The 21393-nt window shown below is 35.7% G+C and overlaps 1 protein-coding gene across 1 annotated transcript in view; it reads right to left on the bottom strand.

Annotated features, from left to right (window-relative positions):
- KIAA0825 (KIAA0825 ortholog) overlaps window positions 1-21393 on the bottom strand; it is a 284840-nt gene that overhangs the window by 212391 nt on the left and 51056 nt on the right. Inside the window, exons 5-9 of the mRNA XM_067568905.1 lie at window positions 17193-17363; window positions 9560-9654; window positions 6873-7100; window positions 5532-5797; window positions 3578-3728 (exon numbers count right to left, since the gene is read on the bottom strand). Coding sequence (XP_067425006.1) covers window positions 3578-3728; window positions 5532-5797; window positions 6873-7100; window positions 9560-9654; window positions 17193-17363 — 911 coding nt within the window. The remainder of the gene's footprint in view (window positions 1-3577; window positions 3729-5531; window positions 5798-6872; window positions 7101-9559; window positions 9655-17192; window positions 17364-21393) is intronic.

Genomic DNA, 21393 nt, shown 5'->3' with positions numbered 1-21393 from the left:
TTATTCAAATTACTTAAGTATGTCTATTTCCCTGGATCCATAATAACCATTGACAGATTTTTATGAATCTTTGGTTGTGTAAAATTATAATGAAAGAACAGCTGGAAAAAAATAGCCGAACAACTAAACTCCATACTATACACATGCAAGTGACTTCGGTCAATTGAGAAACATTCTTAAAGTATTTTGATTTTTCACTATTGCATTTTAACAACAGTACCAAAACCAAAAAACAATCATTGACTCATTTTTAGGACAATTTTAAGAACTTGGCAGGTGAAGCTAGCCTCATTTTGTCCAAGACAGACCAGCAGCTTATTGTAATTTCCTGGTTTTCTTATATAAAATAAACTTCAACTAATATAGGTTGAATATATTGAAAATGAATGACAAAAAAGTAGAACTTTGCCCATGGAGATCTTTGCATAGAATGTTTCTTAGACAAGTACTAGCTCAAATATTCATACGTTATTTGTAACTGTGTGCTTCTTTGATATTTTATGGTCTCCTAATTATGAGATTCACTATTCTAGATTTCCTCCAGGAGAAGGAGATCTAATGTGCAAATATTTCTACTAAATATTATTTTTATTTCTAAAAACATACCTCTTGTATTCACACAATAAGCACATTAAGGACAGAATAAGCAGCTTTCATTCATAATGGAGACTAATGCTTTTTTGGTCAGTTTTTAAGTCTTCTATCACCAAATTAAAATCAGAAAATAACAAAAACATAAAGGTTTAATAATAATAAATAAGATTTTCTAAATTAATTTTCTATTTGGTACAGCACTTATAATGCTTTATTAATGATCTGAATGCCTGAGAGTCCTGTTAATTCTCTGGGCGCTTATAAACTCATATCTGAATATACATCTATACTATATTATTATTACATTATATTTATTATTATTATATAATATTTTTGTTCACTTTATATAATCTTAAAGTGCTAAATTTAACGTGTCTTTTCTAACATTGTGCTTCTAAAACAGAAGCAACAGTGTTTTCATTAAAGATTCATATGGGATCCATTCCCATTTGCTGACCTGTTTCTCTGCTTGTTGCCATTTCTGAAGCGTTCTACTGGTAAACATCTGCTATTTTTGACAACTTTGTACAATGTAAACAGATGTGAGCTTTTATTTAGATTATATATCAGGAAACAAGCAGCTGGGCTTTATTACATAAGCCACTCAATATTATCTTTGAAGAGACAATTCTTTATTCTTTAACTATTAGAAAACATAAGTTCCTAAAATTGCAGCAGATGTCTGCTACACTAAAAGCTTGATTCTAAAATGTAATCTGGAGAGCTGGCCTGGTGGCATGGTGGGCGTTCAATGTACTTCATCAGTGAAATACTGTACCCTAAGAGTTTCACACCCTGTCAGCTTAGACTGTAACTGCTTTATGAAAATAATGTATTTAGGGTTCAGTTCAGATCTCACGTACATGGGCACATATTGATCCATATCCTGCAAAATCATTACTGAACTTTTACAAGCTATATGTCCATATGTTCCTGTGATCAAAATAGAGACCTTATCCTTCAGTTAAAATGGGATTGTCTGCTTGTTTCTTGATCCAATCCACGACTGTTTTCAAAATCAGTTGGATTAGGGGAGAAGTATAATGAGAATGTGTGAAGAGAGAATCCAGTCAGGTATCCTGATGCAAAAACATTTGAAAATTGAGCTATTTTTACCTTCATTACATAGAAAAGCAGTATCACTTTATTCTAGAGAGTATAAATAAACATGGACTTCCAAATTTAGTTGGGGCCTTTGGAGGTTACCACTGTACAAGTAACAATAATAGTAATAATTAGTCTATAGAAAATGCTGCTTCACGTAATCGCAGAGTGCCACATTCTGCCAACCTTACGTCACGTTGAGAATTCCTTTCTCTGCACATAGTCCCATTTTCTTTTGTGATGTGCAGTTTATTATTTTGAACAAGAGAGGCCAGCCAATTCTGCTTGCCAGGACGTGGTGGGTGGGAGCTGGGAGTGGGAAAAGAGGTGGGGCAAAACCACAATTTGAATGCCATGCATCCCTGGGGAATAGGAAGGAAACAGCCCCTGGGATCTCCAGGGTAAGGGTTGGTGTTCTGCCTGGCCCTTACACAGGCTGCATAACAGTGGGGAGACTAAGGTTCTTTTCTTATACACTTCTCTTCTGATACATACATCCATAAAACAGAGATGCACTCTGACTCTTAGTTTGGTGGGAAAGAGTGGGTTCTGCTCTTTATGAATTTTAACTGAGCATTTACAAATGGTGCCAGATTAATTGGCCTGAAGACTGAAGAGCTAAAGCATCCCTCAAACTGCCTTTCTATGTGCCTCAATCCTGAGCAGAGGAGCGAGGATTGTTCATTCAGTCCTTGCTGTCTTTGCTGAGACTGCTAACAATTGGTGTTGATTATGATGGTGGTTTTTGTGAGGTGGACAACTGTCTGCTATTGATGGAATGAGGCCACTGATAACTGGTCACAGCCATGTGGTGATAAGTTTAGACTATTACTAGTGCAGACCAGATCCCAATCAGTAACCAAGAGGTACCGGGCTCTACTGTCAACATCCTGAACCACCAAGGCTATATTTAAGAATTCTTCTTTGTTCCTCTTCTCTGAGAAACAGAGACCCTTTAATAGTACCAGCCATGGAAAGTAACATTTAATCAACTGGACTCTCCAGATCTTCACAATTGAAAGAGAAGGTATAACACAATGGCTCTTTCTAACTGGTTTCATTGATAACGAAATTATAAAAGTTTCACATGACCCAGAAATCACATTCAAGGGATTTCAAGCAATATGTAGTCTATAACAATGGAACAGTTCTCTGGAAAGGGGAAAGAATCAATATATTCAGCTGTAAGTTTTATTAATTGGCCCCTGGCATTCTTGCACTAAAATAATTATACTAGAGTTTAAGAGTAGACTTGGGATTCCAAAATTCAGATAAAATGACAACAGGCAGGTTAGAAACATGGCTGGATTCTATGGACATGGATACTGGTCACATGTGCTATATGAGCCACTCAAAAAACCCACAATAGGGGAGCAAAATGAAAATGAATGACAAAGGAGAAATATATTAAATAAGAAAAATACTTATATGCACATATATTGGGAGGGAAAGAGCAAAAAAATACAATTCTCACAATCATCACAAGGTATACTTCATGTGAGAAAAGATTTACATTTTTTTGGTATTGTTATTTCTTTGAGTCTTATATAGGGGTCAATATATTAATCTTCTTTCCTTTTCCCCATACAGGTAAACTATCTATTTTCAGCCAATCCTAAAAAACAGTATTTTACAAGGTAAACAGCAGGAGAACTCTCATTTAATTACCTCACTGATTAATCTAAAGTATTTTAACTATGTTTTATTGGATCATTCCTAAGAAGATATTTACATACTGCAACAGAACTATTTTAAAAATATATCCCAACAGCCCTTGTGCACAAGTAGTAACAATCTTATGTTTCTAATTAGTCAGAGAGCAGATAAGCAGTAAAACACATTTGTGTAAAAGGGAGGGATAGTAAACTTAACCTCACACCTCATAAAAAGCTTTGTAGTCATCCCAGTGGTGGCTCTCAGCATCCTGTAAAATACTTGTAGCACAAACTCTGATGCAGTAGTTGGTAACTTGAAACTGGAGAACGTTGATGAATTCCTCATATCTCTGGAAAGGCACTAGGAACAGGGGCCTGTTCAGAGGGAATGATCAAAGAGGCAAAGATTTAAGGCCTGTGCAGTAGGAGGTAACAATCCCCAGTACTACAAATGGTTTTGATTATTAGTTATCAATCATTCATTTCCTCTTGGTCCTGAAGTCTGAACCCGCAATCACTTAAACAAAAAATCTGGTCTTTGTTCTACAAATATGTACTTTTGCTTCAGACAAACTGCATTGTCAATACATCATTCGGAAGCAAAAGAATTCTTCCCTATTATTACAAATCAGAATGTTATTTTGTCATTTAATTGTCAATGCTGTTGGGAGACACTATGCAGTTGTCAACAGTAACTTTCATAAAACTATCATATAAACATGAGTCCCACAGACATATTCTTTTAAGTAAAATGAAAAGCGTAACTGCACAGATATGAATGATCACAAACTGTTTTGAAATGCACACAAATAGAATAATTTGGGCAATATTTTGGGCCTGATTCTCTCATGCACCAATATACACTCAATGCAAGAGAGGGAAGCGTGGTAGGGAGCCAATTACAGCTTTCTGATTCTGATGCTGCCCTGGCCCCAACCCTAGACTGCACTAAGTTACAACAGCTGGGTATAGTCCTGCAATTCTCTGCTTACACCTGCTGAGAATTGCCAGAGGGGAGTACCCTGTCACGCCACTTCTCTCCTTGACATGCCCCCAGGGAAGGATGCATGGAGGGGAAACTGGCCTTGGAACCAGTTCCACCAGTTTTAGACCAGTGCAGCAATTCTCTTCCTTCACCACAGGAATTCTCAATTGGAGAGTGGCCCCAGCTTATGTCCCCTTTGCCCCATTCAGGCAAAGCAACAGGGAGAGAATGGAAGCTAAGAATCAGGGCTCTGTTTTTAAATTCAGATGTGAATCATAGCATCTGAGTACATACAAGGTATTTTTATTAGAAATCAAAATCATAATATTTTCACTAAAGATGGTCAAAACTGGAATCTTAAATCAAAACCCCTTTAAGTTTCTGTTAGGGTACACATTCAGAATCAGATCTCAGGATTTGAACCTGCACCTTATTTTGGTTCTAGGTCATACTCAAACCTACAAGGGGCCTGTTTTCCAATTTCAATTCAGGCATGACCAGAATCACATGGGATGAGCAGATCAAGAGGTTCCTATAATTCTAAGCCAAAATCTCCGAAGAATCACTTGCATGGTTTCAGAACCATGAGGTCCAAGCATTAGTTCTGATTCAACCTCTAACCCGAACCCTTACCCACACCTACTCTGGATACCAACACCTCTTCTTCGACCCATCTCTAATTTTTATTTAGCACCCAACTAAGACTTATTTACTTAATGATAACCCTCTTTTAAAATTATATTGCATACATATGCTCATGGTGCTCAACAAAATCTGCATGACAACAAAGTGCAGGAACATATATATCTTCATGTTGTTAAATATTACATTTTAAAACATTTCTAATGAAAATTAAGCTGTTGCTGCAGACAAAAATGAAATGAAGTCCTCCATTCATCGATACTATAGTGTAGTCAGCTATAATATAGGAGTATTTGCTCAAGATTAACATTTAAAGAATTTGCATTGCCATGGGAATACCTACATTCAGACCTTGAAGATAAGAATCAATGTTTATCATAATTACTTCAAGTTATCAGTATCTCTAATCTTTCCTAAAAAAACATGCAAATGGTACTCTAACTGTACGAAACATTTTGGGTATATCTACAAGTATTATAAATTATATTACTGAAATGGATCCAAATTCCACATTATCTACCTTTGAATTAAAACATATTTAAAGGACTCACTTCTTGCTGGTCTCCCTCATTAAATTATCATACATCATAAAATGTTGAAAGACATGTATTGCTGTGGAGAGAAGAGCATACAAGTTTTGCAGTGGAGCCTTGGAGGGAACTTCTTTGCTTCTCTCCTCCAATCTTTCTAGAACAGCTGTTGCTACTTTACAGCAGGCCTCTACAAAGTTTGCTCTAATTTCCTGAAGAGAATCATCTCTGCACGCCAGAGCGAGTGGAAGCACTGTGTCAAGTTCTTCCATGATGTCAGAACAAAACTAGGGAGAAATAAATGTGGCATCGAGTTATTTGTACTCTGACAGCACTGTGTAATTTATATATGGTGGCCAAATTCTTGAATAATGAAATTGGCACAATACAAATATATTAAATCAGCTTTATAAAAATTTCAATCTCTGGTATAGAAGGCAAAACATTTATTTATAATAACATGAATACATCATATATAATCTCACAGTCTTTGTGCAGTATACCAGCACAATACTTGCTAAGAAAAATGTAAGGATTTAACCTTATATGAGAAAATGTCCTAATTTTGCTTATGCCCTCTCATCATATGTATTTAATGGTGTTCAGAAAATAAGACTAATTCCTTCTAAACAGGGATAATTTTCTAAACTATTATATTTTTTTCAAAAGAAATGTTTTAATAAATTTCTTGCTGCTAGTTATAGAGGGGACATTGTCATCTTCTAGTAAGTATATGTATTGTTCTCAATAAAGCTGTCTTACTGAAAGCCCATATACGCCTTTAAATAAACATTCAATGATTCTGCTTAATATCAACCGCTTTCCATCCTAAATTCGTAAAACACTTGCATAAATTACACTTGCAAAAAGCTTTCATATATTATATATCCTTAGACTAACCATTTAATAAATCAACGTATCTGACCTTTAAGCCAAATCAAAGAGCTCCAGTTTGGCCATAATATTGGTTATGCTGACTAATTAAATGACATGCCTAAGAAAATAAATACAGGAAATCCTTTTATAGCAATGCTTCAAGTTTTGCAAGCATTTTATCATCAAATTGGGATGTAGTGCCACAAATACTAATCCAGAATGGATTAGAATCCAGAATGGTTTCAAATCCTTTTTATGCAAAAAATAATAGTGGCAAACTTCAAAAAGTTCATTTTGTTTAGTATAGACTATGTGTTAAAGTATAAAACAATGTTTGGCATTATATTGTAATGCCTTTCACTTTCTTTTTAACTGCATTTATATATGACTTGGAATATTAATGGTACTGTAAGCACTTTAAAGCTTGGACGGCAAACAACCTTGGCATTCTGTCTCCCCACAAACTTCAGATCTTTGGATACCTGCCTTTGCAATTTGTTTTGGTTGTCCCTCCTCGTGGACTGTTCCCCAGGACTCCCTCATTTGCTGGATGTTTACTAGGCTCATTGTGTAGACTGCAGCTGAAGAATGTTCTTTCTGCTCACGTTGAAGAATTTTAGTTGAAAAATCTTCAATTGCTATTGTTATACAGTGTGCCACAGAAGAAGACAGGTCTTTAAATGCATTCCTCCAACTAAAATCCAATAAAATAGGCTGAAACATAAATTTATATGACATCAATCCAAATTCAGCAATGACTGTTACTATTGTTACGATTCTAATCTTATATGACTACCAGTATATAAATTATCTAGAGATACTCTGTCATGCTGTGAAAGCCATTCACATAACTTGGAAAATATGACTCACAAACAACGAATATTAAAAAGCATATGTATTCTTAACACACATTAGTACATATAGTAATGTTTCATTTAAATTGTCATTGGATTTAATAAAAAAATCAAAATGTAATTTATAAAAATCTATTTCAATAATATGATTTTTATTTGAGCAGCAGGTTGCACTTTACTTACCACATAAAGCAACCTTTAAATTCAATATATTTAATAAAATCAATTAAATTTTATAGCCATTTTTATAGTTTGCAACATCAGACACCATGTAATATTCTCTCTTACTTCCTTACCATGCTTATAACTCAAAACCAGCTAGCCAATAATGTGAATAGTAAACTATTTAGAGAAACCAGTTTTTGCATACTAATGCTAGAATTTATTTCTTCAGCGCTGAATTTAGCCACAGTTTAAACTAGTCTAGGTCGCAGGAGTTCACAAACCTGCCCAAAAAATTAAAGACCTCTGAGGTGGATCTCAGGAATGTCATGGACCACACACGGATTGATTTGACTGGCATCCTTTCATCTGTGAGAGACGGTGGAAACTGCAGTGCAGATGGTTTGCAACGTCTCACGTAACTAACTAGTCCAATCCGAGATTTGCATAATCTTTAGCAGTTATTGCAAATGTGTGTGTCTTGGTTGGGAGCTGCTTGCTTCCTACAAGCTCTTTTCTCTTCAAACTGTAGGAGCCAGCTCCTGAAATAGACTTTGATGTCCCAATGAAGACAATGGCACCACGTGTTACAATCACTTGCCAAGGTTTCCCATCGCTCAGGATCAATTCCAAATTCCTTCACATCTCACTTGCATGTGTCTTTATAGTGAAGCTTAGGACATCCTGCTGTTCTTGTTCCCTCTGATAGCTCCCCATATAGTATGTCCTTAGGTATTCATCCATCTTCCAACCTGCTCAGATGGCCCTGCCAGTACAGTCGTCTTTACTTGAGCAGGGCTGTCATACTTGGTAAATTTGCCCTTTGAAGAACCTCTGAGCCGGTAACTTTATCACACCATTTGATGCTGAGTATGAGGCATAAGCAATGTAAATGGAAACTGTTTAACCTTTTCTCCTGATGAGTGTAAGTTGTCCATGTTGCTCCACCATACGTGAGAGTGCTGAGGATGGATGCTTGGTACACTAGCATTTTGGTCTTGTTCGTAAGCTTTGAGTTGTTCCATGCTTTTAGTTAGTCTACTAAAGGTGGTGGCAGGCTTTCCAAAGTGAACACTTAGTTCTCCTGGCTCACACTAATTTTGCTTTGCTCTGCTTTGATGGTGTAAAGCTGACTAGAAACTGCCCAATAGTGGCCAACTGATAATGTCTCCAGTTTAAGTGGAGTATTTCAGCAGCCCAGGGCTTACCTTAACCAGCCTCTGACATAGGTGACATGGTAGGAATGGGGAAGAGACAGGACTCTAATAACCCTAGCTGCTGCAATAGTCCATTGTTAGGCATTATAACCAGCCAGAAATCGGAAAAGCACTTACAGTGCTCTAGTTTAACATGTGTCAGAAACTTAACTGCCCTCACAGTCAGCCCCAGAATCTGGGGAGTATAAAGGCAGCATAATGCCAGTTTCTCCCCATCATCTTCAGGTCCTGTGCTAGGCACAGCTCAGCTGGGTCAAAATATTTTCTATAAAGCTAACATTCAAACATAAATCCCACAAACAGATCCAAAGAGTATTTAATTACGCTGTTGGAGTCCTAAAATTTGGTACTGATTAATGAAATTCCACTACTGGGCAATGACAGACCTGGCATGTCTTTTAGACCACTTAAGTCCCATAAACTCACCTCTGACATTTCACTGGTAAACGGAGGACAGACCAAGCCAAAATCCTGCATATGCTTTCTGCAAGGATTACTGCACTAAATGACTAGTAAAGGAACTAACACAAACCCAAGCAGTAAGCATCTGCATGATCAGATGCTAAGATTTCAGTACATTTTGTCAGCCTACGGTGTATTCGAGAACATATTGAATATTAAATAAAGATTTTTATGTGTCTGCATGGTTTTGGGTTTTTCTCTTTGTAACTGTGGCATTTTGTTCTTCTGTTGTTAGCTTTGTCACAGTATAACTTACAAAAAAAGAAAAAGAAAATCCCCTTTGTCTCTTTATACACAAATTTTGTATAAGATTTTTCTTCATCCTGAGCTGAGACTCTGTAGTCAAAAATTAATTGCAATATTCAAATAATTCTAGAAATAGGTGTTTATAATGAGTATGCTAACAGAACCTATATTGGTGACAGAGAAAAAAAGAAAAAGAAAAAAATTCCTATAAAGTGACTCTTTTCATACTCACCTCTTTTACCTGAAGTAACTGTTCAGGAAGCACACTGGTCTCATTTGCTCTAGTTTCCCCTATTAAAAGCTCCCCACTAGCTTTCTTCAGAACTCCTGCACAGTATGATAAAGGGGATCAAAGTTAAGATTAATTCAGTAGAAAAGTCTGCAGCCTACAACACCTTCTGATATATCAATATGTAGTATAAAAAAATTCAACATGATATAGTAGAATACTAATGTTGCGATAAAGTCAAATTCAGGTTATACACAGCTCCTTTTATTAAACTGATGAAATCCACATCCCACTGTATTCATATTTTACACATATGCATAGATAATGTATAAAATATAGTTCCTTTTGTCATTAATTCATTTTTATACTGATTGTGCAGTCACCTGTTTCTAGGGAGAATAGATAACTTTATAGCAACTGTGTAAAAATTAATTTCTGTTCTTTGTTCAATAAATTATATAAATTGTGTGGCACTATATATTTTAAACATTTTAGTGATTTTAAAATTTTGACACAATAAGAATAAAATGACAGTTAATTAGAGCAATTATTATGTGCAAAATAATGATCAGAATAAATATAGACTTCTTTAGAAATAATACCTCATTAGCAAAGCCCAACGTATATATGGCTCAGTCACATACCATTGATCTCAAATGGGAACTTTGTCATTGATTTAATCTGGAGTAAACCAATAATTGGGACCAAGGTTACAAATTGAGGAACTAATCTTGCAAACACTTACACATATGAATTGCCCTATGAAGTTGTTCTATGCTCTGAGTAGCACTAAACATACCACAAGTGCTCAACAAGTAAATAAAAGCAAAGTAATTGATAATTTAAAAATCCTTCCTTTCTTAATATACAGCTTACATACAACACTGGTACAGGTTTTACTAATTTACTATGTCTTAGGTGAAATTAAAGACAAGAAACACAGAGCACTAAATGATAGGATACTATCAAGCATAACTAAAGAGTACTGTTAAGACCATTAAAGGTCTTCTACAGCTTGAAGGCATTGGCAATGTGTACGGGGAAAGCTTTTTTGTTTGAGAAAATATCTAATTTTTTGATATCCTTAGGATCTCATTTGTTTAAAATGGATTTTTCCTTTTCCTTATAGGGTGCATCCTTTGAAGGACATCTTTCTTATGCTCTTAAACAATATTCCAGGGCTTGGAAGGATTTTCCTCAAATCCTGTCCTGAATTATGTTAACAAAACTAGAACTAGGGAAAAAGTAGATTTATATTTGTAGAAATATGAAAAATAAAACGGTAGAATATAAAGATGGACAACACTAATCAGGTCACCTACTTCACTGCCTTCCCAGTGCAAGATTGTTCACTGCTGCACATTTAGTAGTGTTTCATTCAGCCTATTTTAAAATGCATTATGCTTTTAATGCTTCCTTGGGGAAATTGTTCCAGATTGATAAGAGTTTGCTCTCAGGAAGTTTCTCCTGATATCCAATCTACCTAGGAATAATGAGCTGACACTGAGAAAGAAAATTTAAACTTCTTCTTAATATATTAGATATTCATCTGCTCATATAGTTTATACCCTTTCAGTGTCCATAGACTTTCATCCTCTTATTGTCACTACTCAAGTAAGCTATATATAATTTACTCTGCTAATCTTTTATCAAAAAGTCAAAATGACTAGCCTCCATTTACACTGTCCTTTTCAGAACTCCCTCCAGTTTGTTAATATTTGCAGTGAACTGATCAGAAGTGAACACAACATTTTGACATAGATCCTCAATTCGGATGAACTGCCATGGGAGCAATCTGACAGTTCAATGGAGTTATGATAATTTACACTAGTTGAGGATCTGGCCCTTTAGTCTGCAGAGGTGTGCAGAGAGGGCCAATTGCTTGTAACCTGATATGTTGGCGTCATATTCCAGAACTGCTGACTTATCTCAGTGAAAACTCATGTGCAAATTACACACCTCTATAAACCTTAAGTCCTTTCCAATTTCTCCCTCCAAGACCAGATTTTAGCACAAGGTTAACCTTCTGCAGACCCATGTGCATCTCCGCATCAACCCCAGCCAATTTCTGTCTAGGTCATTATGGAAGACTGGACCTAACACAGATCCTTTCAATATCCTCTAATCATTTCCCTTCCCCAAGCTTGATACTTATCTGTTTATCATAACATTTTGTGCAAAGTGCTTCAGTCACATGGCAGTCTTCACATGCAAGCCAATTTGAATTATTTTTGAGATAACCTTCAAGAAATACTGTATCAAATGCTACACTTGAAATCCAAACTCTCTTCAGCCAGAAATTTTATAATTCTATTTAAAAAAAAGCCATGAACTTTTTCTGATATGATTTGTTTTGTATAAAACCAGGCTGCTAATTTGTTCCATTAAGTTCTAGATGTTTAGTTTATTTGTTTCTCATTATTTGTTTCATTATTGTACTGAAGATAATGGTTAGATTTACTGGATTGCCAGTATCACTCCTTTCTTTTTCTTTTGAAGATTTATAAATTACCTAGGCTTTTCCCAGACTTTCAAGGTTTGCTAGTATTTTTCATAAATTTGATGGCAGGAGGACCATTATGATCACTTACTCTGACATTGTGCATAACACATCATATAATTTCACCATCAAGCAAGATTTTTCTGACTGTTCAAAAATAATTGTTAGTAAGGTAAATAATACTACAACCAAATCTACCTGCAGGTTGGATCGTCCATCTGTTTTATATGGACTCAGTCAGGATTTTTATTTTAACTCCACTAGAGATAATAGATTCTGAAGAAAGTGAAAAATATCAACAGAAACATCATTAATAAAGAGAAGACACTAAAAATATTCTACTAATGATAGATTTGAAGTCTTCCCAGACTCTGTGCTCCATCATGGGCTTCTAATTTGTTCTAGCAGACCAAATAGAGGAAATATGCATCTGAAAATAAAACTCATACTTCTTTCTAAGTGTAAATTCCATCTTCCCGTCAGTTTGTTCCTTTGGAAAAAAATATTTACTACAGAAGCTATAGCTGCATCTACCTTTGGGACCAAAGCAAAAATCATATTTGTCTTGCTGAAGTCTGTACAACTTCAAATGCTGTCTATTAAGATGATGCACCTTGTAAATTTGATCCTATTTTCCTTTTATTATGCTTTCTAGAAGTGGATGTAAAGTAAAAGATTTCTTCTTCTTAAGCTGTGAAAGGAAGACCTTTGCAAATCTTTTTGGTCCCCTGAGGCAAAGCTTGTAAACCTAAGGGCTTGACAACTTTGCCCAGGGTGTTTCAAAGAACTCCACTGGAAAAAGCTTTTCTTGGCACTCATTATCAGATCTGTCCAAAGTTCACCTTTCTCACTGAAATGGAAAAAAGGTGAGAAAAAGATGAAAGTGTGTTAGATGTTTTTGATTTTTAAAAGTCTCAACAAGAGGCTTCTGAAAAGCCAGAGGAAAGATAGAAAACGCATCTTAAAGATGGAGGGAAAATGTAATTTGTCGGTGTATTCTTCATTCTAAATAAGGATCTTGCGCTTAACCCTGACTGCTACTGAATGTTCCAGGTTCCTTCAAACAGAACACACCTCCTGTGATGCTGAATGTACTAGTATGTCTGAACATTCCAGTGATTTCAGTGGAATGTAAATAGATGAGAATAGCACAGAAGATGTGATGAAAGACCAGCAAAGAAAGGGTTAATTATATCTACCCCTCCCGCCCCCATCCCACTAGAGAGACCTGATGGCCAACCTTTTTCTAACACTATAATGCTATTGCTGAAAAGAAGAACAGATACATCGGGCAGGGAATATATATTCTGCATCTGCTCGGAAAAAAATCCTGCTTCTTTTCTTAAAGGAATAAGAAATATAGACTTGCCCTGGTGACACACTACAATTTGATGGACAAAGCACTTTCACATTCTATTTTCAGTGATTTCTGATGTTCCTCCAAAAATGTTTTTTGGTAGAAATTTCTCATGCTTTTTCTCCTCTCAGAAGTATACTGGTTTAGCAAGTCTAAAAGAAAAATGTATATATTGTTGAGTTGTTGGTGCACGAAACAAGTATTTATATCAGTTAAATCATTTGTCAGATTCCTTATTTCTGCTTGGGTAATTCAAGTACATTTTGGATTTAAGCTTAAAACATGGTATGTATGTAGTCCTCAGTGAGGAACGCATGCTTTTGCAATGTTTGAAAATAAAGTAGCCAAGAAATAAACCTAAGAAGAATTTAAAACAGCATAGTGAAAATAAATTATAACAGAGAATGCAATACACAGATCATTTTTGTTCGTCTATGTGAAACTATTTGGGGGATTTAACCTACTGAATAAATTCCAGAGGATTCCAGAAACAGAACTCTCAAACTGAATTCACAGAATTGTCCAGGTCACCTCAGTACAATTGCTACAGATGTCTCCCTACAGAGTTCACTTTGGTTCAGCATGTCCCTTGGTGCTATTGTCTGCCATAGGGTTACCATTAGTGAGTACCGGTGGGCATACTTCCCTGTAACATCTATTTTCAATTGCCTAAATTGATCTTCTAAGGTTTCCATTGTGCTCTCTGCAAAGAAACTTGTCTTGTTGGCAGCTAGAAGTGTGAACTACATGTCTTTCTTTTCTTCACTGTTCTTTTTTTGGTTCACAAGCAACCTCCTACCAAAAGCAGAATCTGCAGAAGAGACTACATCCAAGCAATAATGCTATGAAAAGTATGAAGAGAAGCCCAGGTGGCCACCTTGCAAATTTCCAATGTGGAAGCCTTCGACCTCTCCGCCCAAGAAGCAGCTATAGTACTAGTGTAATGAGCTTTACAAACCCTGGGAGCCTCTTTACCCTTAACTACATACGCCTCCCTAATACAATCCCTTAACCATCTAGCTAAGGAACTCTTAGAAGCCATTTGACCCCTCTTAAGACCCCCTAAGAGTACAAACAATCTGTCAGAAGATCTGAAATCTTTGATTCTTCTGAGATAAACCCTAAGTGTTCTTCTTACATCCAATTTATGCAGCCATTGCTCTTTGTCATCGCTGGGTCTAGGAAAAAATGAGGGCCAAGAATCCTCCTGGTTTAGACAAAACTCAGACACCACCTTTGGCAAAAAAAATTAGGAACTGTCCAAAGAACTACTTTATTTTTCATGGAACTTTACAAATATTCTAAATATCAATCCTGAAGTTCCCACATGATATTCTGAACAAAGAACAACTAAACCTGTTATTGCAACAGCCAAAATATGTTCCATTACTTCCTGCCATGCCTTAAATAGAAGACTAATAAGGACCTACAGATACTTAAGACAACGAAGAGGAAAAGGAAACAAGTGTAGGGCCTCACTCTATTTGATGTCTGGGAAAACATCACATCAGTGAGATATTAGCCTTTTTATTATTTATTGCACAATTCCCCCAAATTACTTAAAGTGCTAGTGCAAACTCTCAGTGAGCTAACACTTAAATTCTCTTCTAAGCCCTCCTATAGGAAAGAAGATACCTCCAAAAAAGTACACAAGATGGCTGTTATTATCCTAGTCCTATACCACAAACAGGACATCTGCCAGTCTGAAATAAAGTATACTTGTTAGATGTGTTTAATCAGTCCTTCTAATCGAGGCTTTATTAGACAGACAATGATCAGGATCAATCAGGATAATATATGACATTGACAAAGAAAATCTTATTTCCCATCTGGATTCTTGGTAGAGAGCTGGAACAACTGTAAACATAGTTCTCATTCTCCCATATTAAATAATTTTTCAGGTAGCCACTACAACTGAGATTTCTGGCAATATGAAATGAAGATAATGCCAACTGTTGTTTTACTTCTAAAACACTGTTTTCTTATATCTCTGGCCATGTCAGCACTTCAGATTTCTTCTTAGTAATTGATGTACTCCAGCACGGTTTTCTGAATAAATCCAGATCATCTAAACCTGAATAGCAAATCTGAAAATGAAGGTATGTTAGCTAGTCACACTACCATAATCGGTAATAAATATATCAACACACTCTTTAAATGGTGACCAAAATTGCGTAAGTCCTTTGGAACCAGAGGAGCCTCCCAAGGCAAAAAGCTGCCATGGCCACCAACAATTTTATGTGAAGTTAAGCTCATACATACGCGTTTGCAGGATCAGGGCCTAAATACACCTCATGGAAAGCAGAACATTTCCTTGTTAACATTCCTTCTTTCAAAATATATATTGCTTTAAATAACTAGAGAAAAGGTGTTTCTGTATAAAATATATTTTGATAAACACAACGATGTTGTTTTCCTGCTTTCAGAGTTTCTCAGATTAAATTACACTTGTATCAAAAAGAACAGAAACAATACCACACGCAGATAATGTAAGGCATACAATTTAAGATATACAATTTCCTGTTAACAGGGAGACAGAATGACAGATTAAGTGAGGAAGAAACTCATTCCACATTGAAATCAATAGGAAAAACAAAGGACTTTGAATACCAATTTTAGGTGACCTTCAATACATGGTCTAAAAATACTTTTAGGTTAATTTATTTTGTGTTAAAACAAAATTAACTTATATTTCTTTATTTTACTGACACAGTGTCCAGCAGTTTCAGATTAAGAATGCGTTGTTCTACTCCACTGACAAGTTGTGTGCCATTCTACTCTTTCTTCTTCCCCTACAATTTGTTAGTGTTCTTAGACATTTCTTCTCAGCCTACAGCTTGGTGCAGAGATATGAGAGCATGACTCCACCTATCCTGTCTCCCTCAGCAGCCTGGCCTCATTTCTTTTAGTGTAATCTTTTCTTTCAACCTAACTGAAGCTCTTGAGACCATCCTTTCACTGGTGACCTGGTCTAAGTGCATTGGGTAAAGAAGCTGGGAAGGGGAACATATCACAGGCAAACCATTTCTCAGTTAGTGGATTTTCTTTATTTCATTTCCCAGCTTGCAGGGTTACACATTTTCTTCGTCTGATATTTCTGGAGATAGTCCAGCAATAAAATAAGAAATTACAAATTAAAGACCTGATTCTGCAAACATTTATTCTAGGCAAAGTGCTTATTGCTATGAGATATCCCATGGAAATCAATGGAACAACACATAGTGATGAGCACTTTGCTCAGTAGTGTTTGCAGAATCAAATTATGAGTTAAAACAGAACTACATTTGCAATGAAATTATTTTAAATGCACATTAAATTGTCCTAAAATTGGTATTTGAAGTCCAGCTACTTTCCCCACTGAATACAAAAATTTCAGCCTCCATTAAACAAACTCAGAAATATTCATGGCAGCTGAAAAGTTTAATTTCCATACACTATTTTGTTACATATAATATATGTAGAAAATGTTTATTAGGCAACACCAGTATTTTTCACTCCACATCAGAAAGAATTATTATATAATCACATCTTTTACACACAAATATCAATTCCATCCCACAAAATACACAATTTAAATATACATATGCATTATTTAAAATAAATATTTAATCAAATGTTGCAAGATATTTGTTTATATGGTGGGAGACTGGAGGAAAAATGCACACTTATAGCCATTTATTTTCATAATCCTGTAAATTTAATTTAATTTGGAGTCATACAAAATAATCTTTTCCCACAAACTGAAAAGAAAACAGTATGTGAGGAAAATTACACATTACCTTGAACATTTTTGTTCTTCTCAGTGAAACAAGGCAACAACAGAATTTCTGTAGAGAATTCTTCAACTCTTTCTTCCATCCACAAAAAGAGTTTTATAAGCTGAGAAAGACATTTGAGTTGATACAATGTAAAACAGAAGTTCCTTCCTTTTCTGGGGTATTCTTGGGTAGCTGTCCAAACAAAAAGTCATAACATTTATTTTATTTCTTAGCAGATATTATGTAAAATTCTTATGATAAAACTAATTATATCAAAACACAATGTATAAAATTAGTCTTATTATTAGTCATGACACAAGATAACCTAATATCGTAGTCTGAACAATGTCACTTTCCTCTTTGAGATCCCTGGATCCAGTGGAGATGCACTCGGTGCATCTCAGAAATGGGGGAGAAAGGTGGTGTAAAGCTACTTTTTTGCTCCTCCAATCCTGGAGAAGGAGTTGAAACAAAGCACAAATCTAAAGGCTATTCTAAATTACTACTCTAATTACTCTAAATGGCCAGAGAAGGCCCATTGCAGGATCACTCTGCCAGACACAGATCACCAGAGCAAGTTGCATTCCTCCTCCACCCATCTCCTCTCCCCTTTCCAAATCTTACATCTGGGGGGCAGAGGGAGGAGATATAAAGGAAGTGATGTAAAGCCAGCCACATCAGAGAAATCGCCTACTTCCATCTTTAGGCAGTTTTCTCCAGTAACAAGTGCCTCAAAACTTGATTCCTCAACCAGCCAAAATTTAATTGTTTTCTATCCCTTGCTCTTGATTATGACCCTTTCAAAGTATTACAAATACAACTTACTAAATCTCCTGTACTGATCAGATCATGGTAGATACCATAATCAAAGAACCATCAACTCTGAGCTGATCATAACCCGCAACAAGATTGTTACTCGGTAAACATCTTGGCAGATTGTTATAGTTGCTTTTTCTTTTTATCCTTTTCTGGTTTGATTCCAAATTAAAATAAAATTCACTAAGATGCACACATACTGTAGATGAATGTTTTTATAAATAAAATACTATATGATGCATGTAACCCAACCATTCTTTGCAAACATTAAAATTATTTTTGTAATTTCTTACTTAAAATGATGTATTTTAAACTTTTCTTGTTTTCTCTACAGTAAATGCTGCCTTTTATTGGCAAAACACACAAGAAGGCCTTATGGTATATGCCAATGTTGCTTTATAACATATATTTATTTTACACAGTACTATCTTCCAGAAGGTGTCATTTTTTAGTGAAAATAGTGTCTAAAACTAAAAATCAGGAACTTCAGTCCCCATATTAATGTGATAAAAAAAAATCAACTTTTGTTAATGGAGTTCCTTCCTCATATTCCTGTGGTACTTCTCATTTACATATCTCATATTACAAACTTACAATTGAACTCCAGATTTCACTATCCATTAGCTAATGCAGGTAGGGAATATTCCAGCCAAAAGTTTTAATTCAGAAAGCATTTTTAGCAGTATTTTGCAGACAAAAACGTAGTACTGCAAAAAACTGAGTAAAACTAGAAACACCCTTTTACCATATATTAATGGTTTGGGACATTACATCAATACACTGTCACTCGGCAAGTCCCCTTGTCAGTTTAACACTCTGCTTGCACAATACAGTTAATGAATATGACATTTGAGTGAAAAGAGACATCAATCTAATTCTTTACAAGCCTAAATATGTGGGGTTTGAAAACAAGTGAGACTGTCAGTGAACAAATATCAGGAAGCATTACACTCATACAACAGTTATTTTTTCAGAAATTGAACATTTTATTTTCAATGGTTAGAGCTTGAAACATATAATCACGTCATATCAACCAGGGAACCCTGCTTGAGCATGGAGCCAGCCTGTAGAAGACTGTGCAATGATTTTGATTTTGTTTTACTAAATCACTCAGTTTAAAAATATATATTATTTAATATTTTTATTTTATAACATTTGGAACCTAACATTAAAAAATGATAAAACTGAGTGTTGGAGTGTACGAGGCCTCATGGTCCTACTACATCCTGCTCAGAAAGGAGCACAGAAGGTAGGTCCTCCAGGCCTGCCTAGAGAGGCTTCAGGGAAGCAGCCAATCACAGCTCAGCAGGTTCAGTTAAAAGGAGCTGCAGATCCCTTTGAAGCAAAGATAGTACTTTGCTGGGGAGTTCAGCAGCTTTGTTGGATCCTTGTCCCTAGATGTTGCTATGCAGCTCCAGGAATCAGTGTTTATGAAAATAATTTAATATGGTAATTTGTGTATTTGAAAATCATTTGCCTATCATCATTTTTAAAGGTTAACTTTGTGTTATAGATTTAGTAATGGTAAAGGCATTGACTTGTTTGACAATCCTAGCGAATGAAGTTGTCTGTTTGTCTAAAACTCAGCAGCAAGGTTAGCTTTGTATACACACACTGACCCCAGCCTGCTCTTGGGACTTCCTCTAGTAACAATGCAATAGTGAGAGCTTGAGGTCTGAGGAGCAGTGAGTATTTGATGCATAAAAGTTTTTCATACTTTTCCCATCTGCCTCAGACTACCCCAATACTCACACATCTTTTTTCAGCTCTGCACTCTCTTCTATCGCTTTTCAGAACCTACCCTCTTCTCAGATCCCCGTTAGCCCTCTTCTCAGAACCCCTTTTTAGAACTGCCCTTCAGATCCTTCTCTGCCTTCAGTCCCACCCTTCTCAATTCCCCATTCACCGATCTCCATTTGTCCCCCCCACTTGCCACTGACAGCATCATTACTGTCTCCTTTCCATCTATATAACTGTTGTAATTGTCTAAGGATGTTGTACAGTTGTGAAAGGAAGTGGTCTGTTCAATTCTGATATGGGAGCCAACACATTTGATTAAAATGTAGTCCAAACTATGAGACTGACTAGAAACAACAAAATACTAAAATTAAGTGAACGTATATAAAAATATAGTTATTTCAATTTATATTTTTAACTAGAAACATCTGCAGAAACTTTACTTTTATATACAATAAATAAATCAATGAAATATGTAATAGCAATATAGCAGAAAAGAGAGACAAAGTGATTAATAATGAGACCAAAGACTACAGAATTTGTGACATTAAATTAAAAAAACCTCTCTCTCTGAATAATTTAAACTGAATAGAGTGTAGAGACTCATTTTATTCCATATAAATCCTAATGCAGGGATTTTAAAAAGTTATTGATGTAGAGGAAAAAATGCAGATCTGTCCCTGCCCAAAGAAAATATAGAGGAAAACTAAAGACCAGTGTGTGTCCTCCTTGTAAAAGTCAACATATGCCATACACACTTCAAGGTTAGTACTACAACCTTGGATTTACTACAACATCTCTCAGACTATGAATCTCAGTCTTTATTCCTCTTATTTCTTTTGTATCAGGGTGGAAATTTCTTGAAAAAAAATGTTCAGGATCAACTGAGAGCTCACAGAAATGACAAAAAGTATTAAATTAAAAATCCTATTGCACCACAGATGAAGTTTAGAAATGCCTTTATCAATTCTAAGACAGCATATATGTTATAGGTAACAGAGAGGCCATTTTTAAAGGAGTATAAACCTAAATACCGAAATCTAATTCTCTATATAGATACATATCTATTACCATCATCACCATAATATCAGAGCACCTACCAATATTGTTAAAAAACTATATTAAGATTTTGCATTTATTTTCCCACTTAAGATTATTCCTTATTGTCTCAAAAGACAGAGACATGAGAAATAAAGATTTATTAGATCTGAATGAACAGTGTATACCTGCTAATTCGTTTTCCATTTGTTCTTCCTGGTCTGAAGAAGAAATAATTGATCAGAGGTGTGCTTATGTTCTGCCTAATACCAATGTATTAAGTAGATCATGAAATAAATTACCTAGGAATATGTATGGAAGGCACTGGAAAATGAATCACCCCCTGTTCCCTCTTCCTTGCCACATCTGAGCCAGGAGACAAGAGGATGAATGAATTTTCAGGATTGCTGTATACCGGAGAGGAGACAATGAAGTTTTCCATACTCCTCTTTGCGGATAAGAGAGAAGTCCTCTCTTCACTGCAGCCACACATGGGGTAGGGTAAGAAGGAGAGAAGAGGATGAAGAGTGGGGTTTTCCCTTGCAAATATGCTAGACTTCTGTCAGGAGCACTGCTTCCGGACCCATTGACAGTAGGCTTCCAACTTTAGTATCAGTCTTGTCAAGTAAGT

This window comes from Emydura macquarii, unplaced genomic scaffold (assembly GCF_026122565.2).
Source record: "Emydura macquarii macquarii isolate MOO-44397 ecotype Brisbane River unplaced genomic scaffold, CSIRO-AGI_Emac_v2 contig_2897, whole genome shotgun sequence".
NCBI lineage: Eukaryota > Metazoa > Chordata > Testudines > Chelidae > Emydura > Emydura macquarii.
Note: the sequence above shows the minus strand (reverse complement) of the source record. Positions and strands in the feature narration are given on the sequence as shown.